The sequence below is a fragment of the Bufo gargarizans genome, chromosome 1 (genome assembly GCF_014858855.1).
Source record: "Bufo gargarizans isolate SCDJY-AF-19 chromosome 1, ASM1485885v1, whole genome shotgun sequence".
NCBI lineage: Eukaryota > Metazoa > Chordata > Amphibia > Anura > Bufonidae > Bufo > Bufo gargarizans.
In genome coordinates, this window is record NC_058080.1 from 474,812,660 (window position 1) to 474,826,983 (window position 14,324).

General features: G+C 38.7%; 1 protein-coding gene across 1 annotated transcript in view; it reads right to left on the bottom strand.

Moving 5' to 3' along the window:
- The window catches only part of LRRC2 (leucine rich repeat containing 2), a 747,375-nt gene that overhangs the window by 245,326 nt on the left and 487,725 nt on the right, over positions 1–14,324 (bottom strand). The window contains exon 5 of the mRNA XM_044273432.1: positions 11,159–11,295. Coding sequence (XP_044129367.1) covers positions 11,159–11,295 — 137 coding nt within the window. The remainder of the gene's footprint in view (positions 1–11,158; positions 11,296–14,324) is intronic.

Here is a 14,324-nt window from a genome sequence, read left to right on the forward strand (position 1 = left end):
ACATGGACAGTGACATACCAGATGTATTATTCGAATTTGCGATCTCCATAAAAAAAAATGTATGCGAAATATCGGCAATATAATTTTCGCGTACTCGCATGCGCAAATGCACTATACTGTACCGAAATGCACTATAAAGAAAGTATATTGGTATATAACACCCTGCTTCAATCATTTTTTTGGGGGGGGCGACTGGTAAATCACAGCAGTAGAAATTATTTGTTACAATAACGCTTGTCCCTCTATATACCTGCAGTATCGCAGCAGAACCGCACACAACTGCCGCACAATACAAATGCATTCACACGTCCGTAAGTGTTTTGCGGATCCGCAAAACACGGACACTGGCAATGTGCATTCCGCAATTTGTGGACCGCACATCGCCAGCACTATAATAGAAAATGCCTAATCTTGTCTGCAATTGTGGACAAGAATAGGACATGTTCTATTTTTTCGCGGAAACAGAAGCACAGATGCGGAAGTGCGGATCCTCAAATGCGGATGTGGATGCGGCCCCACCTGAGGGTAGGGGGTATGTCCATGTGCTGAAATGTCTCAATTGGTTGTCCTGTACCACCTGATGGATGTGTCTGGGGTCAAAGTTCTGATACACTGTGTCAAGCATGGATACCTCTGTGCTGTATGATTCAGGTTGTAGCAACACAGCCAAAGGTGTCCTGCAGTATCGTACCCAATCCTACTTCCCAATAGAACTGTTATGTAGCTCATGCTATCGCAGTAATACTAGCTCAACACGTTTCTTCTATATAAGAATCATCAGGAGCCAAAATAACCTGCCTATCTAAGCTGAGCTATCTCATTCATTCAGAGCAACAGCAGGACAGCATATCCGGCGCTAGTACGCCGTACTGATGGTTCTTGGCTACTGATAATTCTTGTATAGAAGAAACACGTTGAGCTAGTATTACTGCGATAGCATGAGCTAGATGACAGTTCTCTTGGGAAGTAGGATTGGGTGTGATCCTGCAGGACACCTTTGGCTGTGTTGCTACAACCTGAATCATACAGCACAGAGGTGATCCATGTTTGACACAGTGTATCAGGACGCCGTATCACCAGGGCACCCTAATCTGCACCCAACCCTGTTCTTCCCAATTCAATCACCACAGCTGGTCTGAGAGCGCTGGAACATTGTAATGTCTATCACACAAGTACACTCTTGTCTCCTGGCTCTCATGCTACCACTATAGCATCAGCTGTTGGTGATTAGCTTTGTATGTGATTCCTATCACACCTCTCCATAGTTGTACCTGGATACCTTTCCAGGATCAGGGAGGCGGTTTGATATTGGGGCACATTCTCATATCCCTTTGGCTACAGAGTGGAGGTGACGACACTACACACATGGTGGGTTCACATGCCCCAATTTTGTTTGAGCACTCGGTTAGTGCCACCCCACCTGCCTATAATTATTAGGGATTTTTAAGGTCACGTTCTTCCCCCTGTTTTATTGATATACTAATAAAAGTTTATTAGGGACGCCTTATTTCATCACCTATTGATTTCCGTGAATTTTTATATAATTTTTTAGCCATAATATATTTACATATATTATTATATATTTATAATATATAATATATTATATGTAAATATATCATGGCTAAAACATCAGTAGTAGTTTCCCACATATTATGAATTCATATATATCAGAAGTATGATTATATATATATATATATATATATATTATTATTATTATTATTTTTGTAAGTAGTAATTACTATATATATATATATATATATATATATAAAATGGCAGCACTAAGAAAGTAAAACAAAAAAAAATAAAAAATAGTGGGTGCACAGCCCAAATGGGATACAGCTTACCCAATATGAAAAATCCAGAAAGCAGGCAGCACTCCAAGGTAAAGGTGAAAAAATATGCAAGACTTTATTCAACCATGTGACAAGCCTTGTCACATGGGTGAATAAAGTCTTGCATATTTTTCACCTTTACCCTGGAGTGCTGCCTGCTTTTTAGAATATATATATATACACTGTCCTGATCAAAAGTTTAAGATCACTTGAAAAATGGCAAAAAATCATATTTTACATTTTTGGATCTTAACAAGGTTCCAAGTAGAGCTTCAACATGCAAGAAGAAGAAATGAGAGTGAGACAAAATATTTTTTGAGCATTCAATTAATTGAAAATAACAATTAAACTGAAACAGGCTGTTTTTCAGCTGTCCAAAATTTTAGGAACACATGCCTTTAAAAGGCCAAATCTGTGCAAAGATGTGGATTCATTGTCATTTTCTGTCTGGTAGTCACACGTTGTGATGGCAAAGGCAAAAAAACTCTCCCTTTTTGAACGTGGTCGGGTTGTTGAAATGCATAAGCAGGGTATCTCACAGCTTGCCATCACTGCTGAGGTGGGACGCAGTAAGACAGTCATTTGGAATTTCTTAAATGATCCTGAGGGTTATGCAACAAAAATGTAGAGTGGAAGACCTAAAAAACTTTCATCAGCACTGAGCCAGAGGATCCAATTGGCTGTCCGTCAAGACACTGGACAATCCTCGACCCAAATTAAGGCCCTTACTGGTGCTGACTGCAGCCCCATAACCATCAGACGGCATCTGAGACTGAAGGGCTTCAAAAACAAAAAACGTCTTCAAAGACTCAAAGACCTTGTCTCCTTGAACGCCACAGAACTGCTCGTTTGGACTTTGCAAGACAGCACTAAATATGGGACATTCAAAGGTGGAAGAAAGTTTTATTCTCTGATGAGAAAAAATTTAACCTTGATGGTCCTGATGGTTTCCAACGTTACTGGCATGACAAGCAGATCCCACCTGAGATGTTTTCTATGCACCACAGTGGAGGGGGCGCCATAATGGTCTGTGGTGCATTTTCCTTCAGTGGAACAATTGTGCTTCAGAAAGTGCAGGGGCGTCAAACGGCCGCTGGCTATGACCAGATGTTGTTTAGAGCATTCCTCATGACTGAGGGCCCTCGTCTGTGTGGAAACGACTGGATTTTTCAACAGGACAACGCTACAGTACACAATTCCCGCAGGACAAGGGACTTCTTCCAGGAGAATAACCTTACTCTTTTGGCCCATCCTGCGTGTTCCCCTGATCTAAATCCAATTGAGAACCTTTGGAGATGGATGGCAAGGGAAGTTTACAAAAATAGACAACAGTTCCAGACAGTAGATGGCCAGGACTGTGTGTGTATATATATATATATATATATATATATATATATATAGTAAAGAAAGTTGGACAGTATTCCAAAGATATAAAAAAACTGGAAAAGTTTATTTACCCATGTGGTACAGTACAGCGATGTTTCGGCTCTTGAGAAAGGTTCTATGGATGAGCTGAAACATCACTGCACTGTACCACATGGGTAAATAAACTTTCTTTACAATTTTTTGGAGGTTATTAGCCTATCCCCTGTGACATAGCACCCATCCGTTAATCATATAGTCGGTGCTGCCATTTATCGATCTATCTATTATTATTTGTTTTATTTTTTACAGTAACTGGCCATGCAGCTGTATAGTGTAGTGGCTAACATTCTGGGCTATAATGTAGAAGGTTGTGAGTTTAAATCCTACGAGAAACTTTTCAGAAATAGAGGCTAAATTAGATTTAAATACACTGACTTGAGCACACGCGATATTCGGCCAAGCATTGTGGTGCTCGAGCCGAACTGGTGTTCGGCCGAGCATGCTCGCCCAACACTAGTAGTTAGACAACCCACTTTTGCTGGTTACTAGACACTAGAAAACCCAAAGCTTAGACAAGGGGATAGAACCACCAGCCCAGCTGAATGGGAAGGCTGAGCAGCACCTGTATAGAGAGCAAGAGGGAAGGATTAAGTCCAGCATTGCTATAAGAAAGTTCACTGGACACTAGTCGCAATACACACAGGGTAAGGGGAGCGATGCCTGCGCCTGTTCAGGAAAGCAGTGACAGACGTGGGCCGCCAGCCTAACAGTCTATGTCTTCACTTGCTCCACCTAGTAGGGTGCCTTCTTTTTTTCCTAAGAAGAGACAACATAATCCTATATATTATAGAAGGTACTCTCTGTTGATGACTTGCCACTTGTGCAGGAGGACGAGGCTGATGATGATGACCAATCATCGAGGTGGGGGTGGAGCTGGAAATAACTGTGCCTTTGACCATTCTGGGGAGCATGGCAAGCTGTATGCTTGCTTGCTTATGTATGTAATTAGAAAGGTATTGATAGCATCGAGCAATTAGTTGATTACTGGATAGCCATGATGTCATGACAAGGTGTGGGAGGGAACACCACACCAAACACAAGAGGGGGGGTGAGCTATATGCCCTAGAAGTTAGGGAGAGGAAAAGATCACCACCTAATGAATCCTAACCCTGGCCCTGACTGCTAACCGAATGAACAGACCTCAGTGGTAGGACCATTCATTCACTGGAGCCTAAAGCCTGACTTACCCTGCAATGCCCTGAGGTAGTGATAGGGCCCAAAGATGACCCTTCCCTTAAGCAGAAGGAACAGGGGCCTTGACTCAGACCAGATACCAGAAGGCAGGAGAAACAACACAAAACAAATACAAAGGAATGAGACTTAACTCCTGAAGTAGAAGAAAGAGCAGGAACACCAGAGGAGACAACACACACCAGCTCTTTCACTTGCAAATTAAGCTATACACCACAAGGAGTGAAGAGAGTAGCCAGACTAAAATAGTAATAACCACTATGCTGCTCCTGACCTGTGGTCATTACCATCAACAACAAAGTGAAATTAAAGGAGGCTGTCAGATGACATCACGTGCAGACAGCCTCTCTGACCTTCTAAATGCTATTATTGTGTAAAACCTAAATAAGAAAAAGTATACATATTAGGTATTGCCACATCCATAATGATCTGCTCTATAAAAATCTCACTTTACCGAACCCCTCAGATGAACGCTGTAAAAATAAATAAATAAAAAATTTGCTAAAGCAACCAATTTTTTGGTCACGTTGCCCCATAAAGTGTTATAATGAATGATCAAAAAATCAAATGTACCCAAAAATAGTACCACTAAAACTGGCACCTTATCCCCAAGTTTACAAAATGGGGTCATTTCTTGGGAGTTTCTGCTGTAAGGGTGCATCAGGGGGCTTCAAATGGGACATGGCATCTAAAAACCATGTGGAGTTCCTTTTCTTCTGCTCCCTGCCGTGTGCCCATACAACAGCTTATGACCACATGTGGGGTGTTTCTGTAAACCACAGAATCTGGGTAATAACTATTGAGTTTTGTTTGGCTAACCATCGATGTGTTAAAGAATTGGATTAAAAGTTTTGTCACATATTTTACTTCATGACACTGGTAAAATGAAGTAAGAAAAAAATCTTTTTTATTTATAAAAAAATACAAAATTTACCCAAAATTTGTAAAAAATTGCAAATTTCCAAGTTTCAATTTCTCTACTTCTATAATACATAGTAATACCTACAAAAATAGTTATTACTTTACATTCCCCATATGTCTACTTAATGTTTGGATCAATTTGGGAATGATATTTTAATTTTGGGGGATGTTACAAGGCTTAGAAGTTTAGAAGAAAATCTTGAAATTTTTCAGAAATTTTCAAAAACCCACTTTTTAGGGACTAGTTCAGGTCTGAAGTCACTTTGTAAGGCTTACATAATAGAAACCAGCCAAAATTGACCCCATTCTAGAAACTACACCCCTCAAGGTATTCAAAACTGATTTTACAAACGTCGTTAACCCTTTAGCTGTTGCACAAGAGTTATTGGCAAATGGAGATTAAATTTGAGAATAAAATATTTGGGCAAATTTTCCATTTTAATCAATTTTTTCCAGTAACAAAGCAAGGGTTAACAGCTAAACAAAATTCTATATTTATTGCCACAATTCTGTAGTTTGTAAAAACACCCCATATGTGGCCATAAACTACTGTGCGGGCACACAGTAGGGTGTAGAGGGAAAGGTGTGCCGCATGGTTTTTGGAAGGCAGATTTTGCTGGATTGTTTTTTTTTACACCATGTCCCATTTGAAGCCCCCCTGATGCACCCCTAGAGTAGAAACTCCATAAAAGTGACCCCATCTAAGAAACTACATCCCTCAAGGTATTCAAAACTGATTTCACAAACTTTGTTAACCCTTTAGGTGTTTCACAAGATATAATGGAAAATAGAGATACAATTAAAAAATTTCACTTTTTTGGCAGATTTTCCATTTTAATAATTGTTTTCCTGTTACAAAGCAAGGGTTAACAGCAAAACCAAACTCATTATTTATGGCCCTGATTCTGTAGTTTGCAGAAACACCCCATATGTGGCCGTAAACTACTGTACGGGCACACAGTAGGATGTAGAGGGAAAGGTGTGCCATATGGCTTTTGGAAGGCAGATTTGGCTGGACTTGTTTTTTGACACCATGTCCCATTTGAAGCCCCCCTGATGCAACCCTAGAGTAGAAACTCCATAAAAGTGACCCCATCTAAGAAACTACACCCCTCAAGGTATTTAAAACTGATTTTTACAAATGTCGTTAACCCTTTAGGTGCTCCACAAGAGTTATTGTCAAATGGAGATGAAATTTCAGAATTAAATTTTTGGGGCAAATTTTCCATTTTAAGCAATTTTTCCCAGTAACAAATCAAGGGTTAACAGCCAAACAAAACTCAATATTTATGGCCTTGATTCTGTAGTTTACAAAAACACCCCATATGTGGTCGTAAACAGCTGTACCAGCACACGGCAGGGCGCAGAAGGAAAGGAATGCTATACGGTTTTTGGAAGGCAGATTTTGCTGGACTGTTTTTTTTGACACCATGTCCCATTTGAAGCCCCCCTGATGCAACCCTAAAGTAGAAACTCTATAAAAGTGACCCCATCTAAGAAACTACCCCCTCAAGGTATTCAAAACAGATTTTACAAACATCGTTAACTCTTTAGGTGTTCCACAAGAGTTATTGGCAAATGGCGATGAAATTTCATAATTTCAATTTCTTGGCAAATTTTCCAATTTAATCCATTTTTCCCAGTAACAAAGCAAGGATTAACAGCCAAACAAAACTCAATATTTATGGCCCTAATTCTGTAATTTACAGAAACACCCCATATGTGGTCATAAACAGCTGTACCAACACACGGCAGGGCGCAGAAGGAAAGGAATGCCATGCGGTTTTTGGAAGGCAGATTTTGCTGGACTGTTTTTTTTTTTACACCATATCCATTTGAAGCCCCCTGATGCACCCCTAGAGTAGAAACTCCAAAAATGTGGCCCCATTTTATAAACTACGGGATAGGGTGGCAGTATTGTTGGTACTATTTTAGGGTACATATGATTTTTGGTTGCTCTATATTACACTTTTTAGGGACTAGTTCAGTCCTGAAGTCACTTTGCGAGGCTTACATAATAGAAACCACCCAAAAATGACCCCATTTTAGAAACTACACCCCTCAAGGTATTCAAAACTGATTTTTACAAATGTCATTAACCCTTTATGTGTTCCACAAGAGTTAATGGCAAATGGTGATAAAATTTCAGAATTAAGATTTTTGGGCAAATTTTTAATTTTAATAATTTTTTTCCAGTAACAAAGCAAGGGTTAACAGCCAAACAAAATGCTATATTTATTGCCTCGATTCTGTAGTTTGCAGAAACTCCCCATATGTGGCCGTAAACTACTGTACTGGCACACAGTAGAGCGTAGAGGGAAAGGTGCGCCGTATGGTTTTTGGAAGGCAGATTTTGCTGGTCTGGTTTATTTACACCATGTCCCATTTGAAGCCCCCCTGATGCACCCCTAGAGTACAAACTCCATAAAAGTGACCCCATCTAAGAAACTACACCCCTCAAAGTATTCAAAACTGATTTTGCAAACTTTGTTAACGCTTTAGGTGTTGCACAAGAGCTATTGGCAAATGGAGATGAAATTTGAGAATTTTATTTTTTGGGCAAATTTTCCATTTTAATCCATTTTTTCCAGTAACAAAGCAAGGGTTAACAGCCAAACAAAATGCTATATGTATTGCCCCGATTCTGTAGTTTGCAGAAACACCCCATATGTGGCAGTAAATTACTGTGCGGGCACACAGTAGGGTGTAGAGGGAAACGTGCGCCACATGGATTTTGGAAGGCAGATTTTGCTGGACTGTTTTTTTTTGACACCATGTCCCATTTGAAGCCCCCCTGATGCACCCCTAGTGTAGAAACTCCATAAAAGTGACCCCATCTAAGAAACTACACCCCTCAAGGTATTCAAAACTGATTTTACAAATGTCGTTAACCCTTTAGGTGTTCCACAAGAGTTATTGGCAAATGGAGATGAAATTTCAGAATTTAAATTTTTTGGCAAATTTTCCATTTGAATCCATTTTTCCCAGTAACAAAGCAAGGGTTAACAGCCAAACAAAACTCAATATTTATGGCCCTGATTCTGTAGTTTACAGAAACACCCGATATGTGGTCGTAAACAGCTGTACCAACACACGTCAGGGCGCAGAAGGAAAGGAATGCCATACGGTTTTTAGAAGGCAGATTTTGCTGGACTGTTTTTTTTTTACACCATATCCATTTGAAGCCCCCCTGATGCACCCCTAGAGTAGAAACTCCAAAAAAGTGGCTCCATTTTAGAAACTACGGGATAGGGTGGCAGTATTGTTGGTACTAGTTTAGGGTACATATGATTTATGGTCTATATTACACTTTTTGTGAGGCAAGATAACAAGAAATAGCTGTTTTGGCACCATTTTAATTTTTTGTTACTTACAACATTCATCTGACAGGTTAGATCATGTGATATTTTTATAGACCAGGTTGTCACGGATGCGGCGATACCTCATTTGTATACTTTTTTTATTTTTTTATTTATGTAAGTTTTAGACAATGATTTCATTTTTGAAGCAAAAAAAAAATCATGTTTTAGGTTTTCTGAGAGCCATAATTTTTTCAGTTTTTGGGCAATTACCTTGGGTGTAGTATGATTATTGCGGGTTGAGATGATGGTTTTATTGGCACTTTTTTGGGGTGCGTGTGACTTTTTGATCGCTTGCTACACTTTTTGTGATCTAAGGTGACAAAACATTGTTTATTTAGCACAGTTTTTATTTAACATTTTTTACAGTGTTCATCTGAGGGGTTAGGTCATGTGATATTTTTATAGAGTTGGTCTATACGGACGCGGCGATACCTAAGTTTTATGTAAGTTTTACACAATAATTTCATTTTTGAAACAAAAAAAAATCATGTTTTAGTGTCTCCATATTATGTTAAGGCATCATTTTTGGACATCTGAGAGTGTATATAAACATTGGCAAGTATCTGCTCCCATTAAAGCACATATCACCAGTAAGGGACCGTTTTTTGCATTCTCTTCACTTGTTACCTGCTCACCAACACTGCAGCAGCCAACTAGATTAATTACAGCTTCTTCGTCCCATTCACTTTAATGAGATGGAATGTAACTGCAATTGGTCAGTATGGTGGCGGAGGGACAGCAAAAAAATTTTAAAAAAGAGAGGAAGAAAAGCGAGAAAAAAAATTCCATCCTAGTAGATCTCAGAGTGTCATATATCAATTTTCAGACCAATCAAAGTACTTTAAATTCTGTTAGAATTAGTTCTGCCTTGAATCAATATTTTTACAGAATCGGACACAAAACAAATTAGAAGAAATAAATCTGCCCCCAAAACAGGATAATTTTTGGACCATTTTTTAAGTTTAAAAAGTATATACTATCTGACAGTGCAGTGTTTTTAAACAGGCTGTTTGTTACCACCTGCAGCTATGCATTTATTTATAGCCATGTATGTCACTGTCACTTTGACAATACTAATGCTGTCTTGGTATTAAAGAGCTTAAAAGGGGTTGGCTTCTAGGAGACCTCAGAATGTCATACACGACTCTTTAAAGCAATCTGAGCACTTTCGATCAAGGTCAAATTTATTTTACCTGAATCTAATCTATTGACCTATTAATTTGAACTGGATCTGAAAGAAATTTCAAGAAATTTGGCTTTCTCTAATTATCTGCTAAAATATTCTTTAGACATAACTGTACCGGTTAGCAGAAAGCTCAATAGGTATAAATGCAGAGGGGAACATTTACAATTTGCTGTTGTTTTTGTGTCATTTTTAAGTCTGTCTTTGTATTGTGTGTCTACGCATCCTAATAATATATTTGACATAATTGAAATGTGGTTTACACCTATATGTATAAAAGTACACCAGGATGTTGACTGGTGTGGAATTGCGACTTTTGTGTCTCACCAGATGTCGCAAAATGTGACCAAATATCACAAAAAAGCAGCAATTGTCAGGACTTGCAACATTTTTAACCCACAAAACTGACATATCTGATTTGATAAATGTGTCCCACAATGTATAAACTCATTCAATGAAGCAACATGTGATAACTTATATAGTATGTATGAATAGTATGTTTATGCAGGTATCACTTAATATTTACTTAAAGCCTATCTGAGTTGTCAAAAAAAGTTTGCATAATGGCTTTTTTGTGCAGTCATAACTGTGAATGAATAACTCTGTTTGGCCTTCCCTAATGTCTTTTTCAGCCTATTAACCTCTTCAGCTGCACAGCTAGATGCATTCCACTCAGAGGCAGAGAGCGTATCTCTTTTATGAAATCTGACAGCACTATACTGGTCTGACATCCTTTCCATTACCTCCCACTATGTTTGTTTTCAGCTCTAAAGCACACAAAACAGATAAGAAGGGGGAGATCACACTTACCAAAAGGCCGGATACTCCTGTGAATTCAAAAGCAGTGTAGAAGCAATTCTTTTATCAGGCTCAGGATCTCAGTTAGCTCTGACACGCCCCTACTTCCTCTTAGCCGTTTCTGATACTAAGGACGGATGTGGCCTGACAACAGGCACTGGTCTGCAAATTAGGTGGAAGTGAGACCCCTAGTGGCCATGATTGTGCAGCTTTTAACAGGTGGATGCAGGCTTATTTTTAAATGAAGTGATTTAGAAATTTGCTATTTTCACCTTCCCTATTAAATGAAATGAAATTGTATGAAACTACAATGACTCCTTAAAGCTTATAAAATAATAAAAAAAAGGTAAACAAAATAAGTATTAATGTCCCTATAATAGCTATGTGTTCTGTTATTAGCCCTTATTTCCAATATGCATTGAAACTTAAAGACACAGATATCATACCTCAAAAGGCAATTCCGTGAGTTCTAAATTTCCAGACACATCCAATTTCTCAAGGTTTTCACAATCTCCCAGCTCAGGTGGTATGTGTTTTAGATTATTGAAGCTAACACTGAGTTCTCTCAAATTTCTCAGACATCCTGTCAAACAGAACAAATACAAATCACTGGCTGCGATCAGCTGGATTAGGACAGTGATCCTTTGCTTTTAAAATGACAAAGATTGAATTGATAACTTCAACCTTAACAACATATAACACTGAAATGAACATAAAATGCTTTCTGCATAAGGGTCCCTATATGCATGAATTTGGCAGTGGTGTTTTTTACCTGTAAAAAAGTGGCAGAATAATCTCTTGGTTTTTTAAAATATTATTTTGGGACCTGCATTATTACTGTGTTTTTTTGGTGTTTTTTTTCAAGAATTGTTTGCACACAGTGGCCCGGCTTAGTAGTCATAAGGATGACATAACCTTTGACAGGCTGTCTACACCTGTACCATATATATCACAATGGGGGCAATTTATCATAAACTATGATATCCCCTGTGCTGTCTGGAGGATGCGCCTAATTAAAGATGCATGGCAGTCCATGCGCCTAAATGAAAATCTACTCTAGCTACAAGATTTCAGTAATCTTTTACGACGAAAAATTGGTGCAAAAGAAGATAAATGTGGCAAGCCCGCTGTCCCTGCCACTTCCTCCCCCTCACGACGATCACTTTGTGGGAAAGTGTGGCAGTGTTGAAATACCGCTTGCACCTAAATTTAGGCACAGTGACGTTTAAAAAGTCACAAACACGAGGTTTGCCAAGTTTTTTCCACCAGCAAACTGATCTGGGGGGAATGATAAAGGACATGCTCCTCTGCTCCTCGGCTCTTCACGGGCAATAGAGGAACACAGCTGTTGGGAGGAATGCAAGTTAAGGATGCTCTTGTCCCCGTACAGCCCTATCCCTTCTTCAGAGGCTCTGCTTAACCAATGTGTGCAGGAAACCAAATAAAACCCAAATAGCATTAGCAAAATCATGCATTCCTGGTGGAACACACTGACTCCAATGATTTACAATGGCGATGCACTATATATTAATGGCACAGCGGCAGGTGAGAGATAGCAGGGCTGTCTCATCTATCCCTGTCAATTAAAGGGGAGGGGAGTGTGGACTGAGCAACAAGGGTGTAGCAGCAGCAGTGCTCCAAGTACTACTGCCAGGTCACTGGTACTCAAACTAACGAATTTGCATAAATATAAAAATCAAGATATCTCTGCAGCCGTTCAAGCTACAACCCAAAGAAATGTATCCTTTTACTCAGCATGATCAACCCTACCAGGCAAAATGTAAATTATTATGTAGCAAATTTGACGTAGAAAGTCATTTTCGCACTGCTTCAGACGAGGATTCAATAATACATGCAATAATACATGCTTATCTTCGGTGTTTGAAAAAGGATGTAAATATTTATTTCTTTGTTTTATATCATAGATCTAGCATTTCATTTATTCTTCAGAACAATGCCAACAGAGTACTGGGTCACTATACTGGTTTGGGCATTGGTTTTCACTGTGTTTGCTAATGACAATTTGCTTTGGCTGGGTATAGTCAGTTGAATTAAATGGAAATTTGCACTGCAAACATTTTGGTTATCACCATATACTGTATAGCAAAAAAAAAAAAAGATATGGGATTTTTTTCTTTATAAAGCTTAAATAGGAACAAAGAAGGCTATAGTTAGAAAGATTAATGATACAACAACTCGTTTTTTTGTTCATGCTAGCATAATTTTCTTCTCAGTGTGAAAATTGTCTCTTGGAACTTCTCATTATACCTACCCTTAACTCTCTCACTAAATAGCAGGTTATTTTTTCTTTGTAAAATATTTCTTCAGGATTAAAATGAGCCAAAATGTACAGTATTTTTTTGTGCTGTAGTTAGCGTGCTGTAGCTTCCCACAGTGTTATAGAAGGATAGAACAGCAGTGAGGCATGAGTGTAGACTAACCAAGATCACAGGAATCTGTTCAATCATATCTACTATTTCGTCTATGTACTAGTGGAACAGCAAGGTGAAATTCCTCCTTTCACAGTGCCAAGATAAATATGTCCAACTCGATTGATATGTAGTATTTATAAATCAAAAGCTTTAACTTCTTGATATGAGGATGATGATATACTTTGTAAACTGTTAAGTTAAGGCATCTGTAAACATATTTTCCTTTCATATCTTTTATTAAACACAAATATATTAATTCACTTACTACATTAACATACATTTTAGTAAATTGATCAACTCAAGTGCTAATATCGTCAATTAAACTATCACAAATTCTTATTTCTTACTGAGCCTCAGAAGGCTAGCTGCTGCAATAGCAACCAAATAGTTCATGCAATCTCCACACAGGGGAGCCATTCAGTCACCGGAACTGATCAGATGTCGTGATCACAGTCTCACATATGACCACGGCATCTGAGGTGTTAAAGTCAGTGATCGATGATCAGACTGCCACTGAGTGGTTGCTGTGCTTATGGCATCTGCTGAGCTCCTGAGCAGGTGGAATCTTTAAAGATTCTATATCTGCCATACATATATGGCAAATGTTGAACAGGGGTTAAAAATAGAAATGACATTCATAAATACAATGTAGAAGAAGATGTCTGAAACAGGTTATGGAGAAACCAAAAGTTATGAAGGAAATGTTATTTTATCTATAGCGAGTGAAGAATTCCCATTAAACAAAGTGAATAAAACCAATTAAATTCACACCTGCCTGGATTAAACACTGATCTATCCCAAGGTGATATACTCACAAATCAACTTAAATTGCAAAGGCAAAGTATCATTGGGAAGCTTTATGAAGACCATCAGTATTGTGTTTTACTATTTATACTCTGATTTAGTCCACACATGTACATAGTATAAGACTTTTTTGCTATATTGCATCCTTGAGAGACAGCCAAAAATTAAGACCTAAAACAAGTTAATCACTTACTCCAGCTCTTGGGATAATCTTTGGCTTAGGGGGGTTCTTAAGGACATTTACAGAACAGGAAGCTGATTCAGTTGCCAGGTCAGCAGAAGTTCTCACAGCCATAGTCAGGCAGTCACATGAGCACAGCTCAGATCAAGGAATTAGCGCCATGACAGAGGGGTAAGTAGTGGTGAAATGATCCTC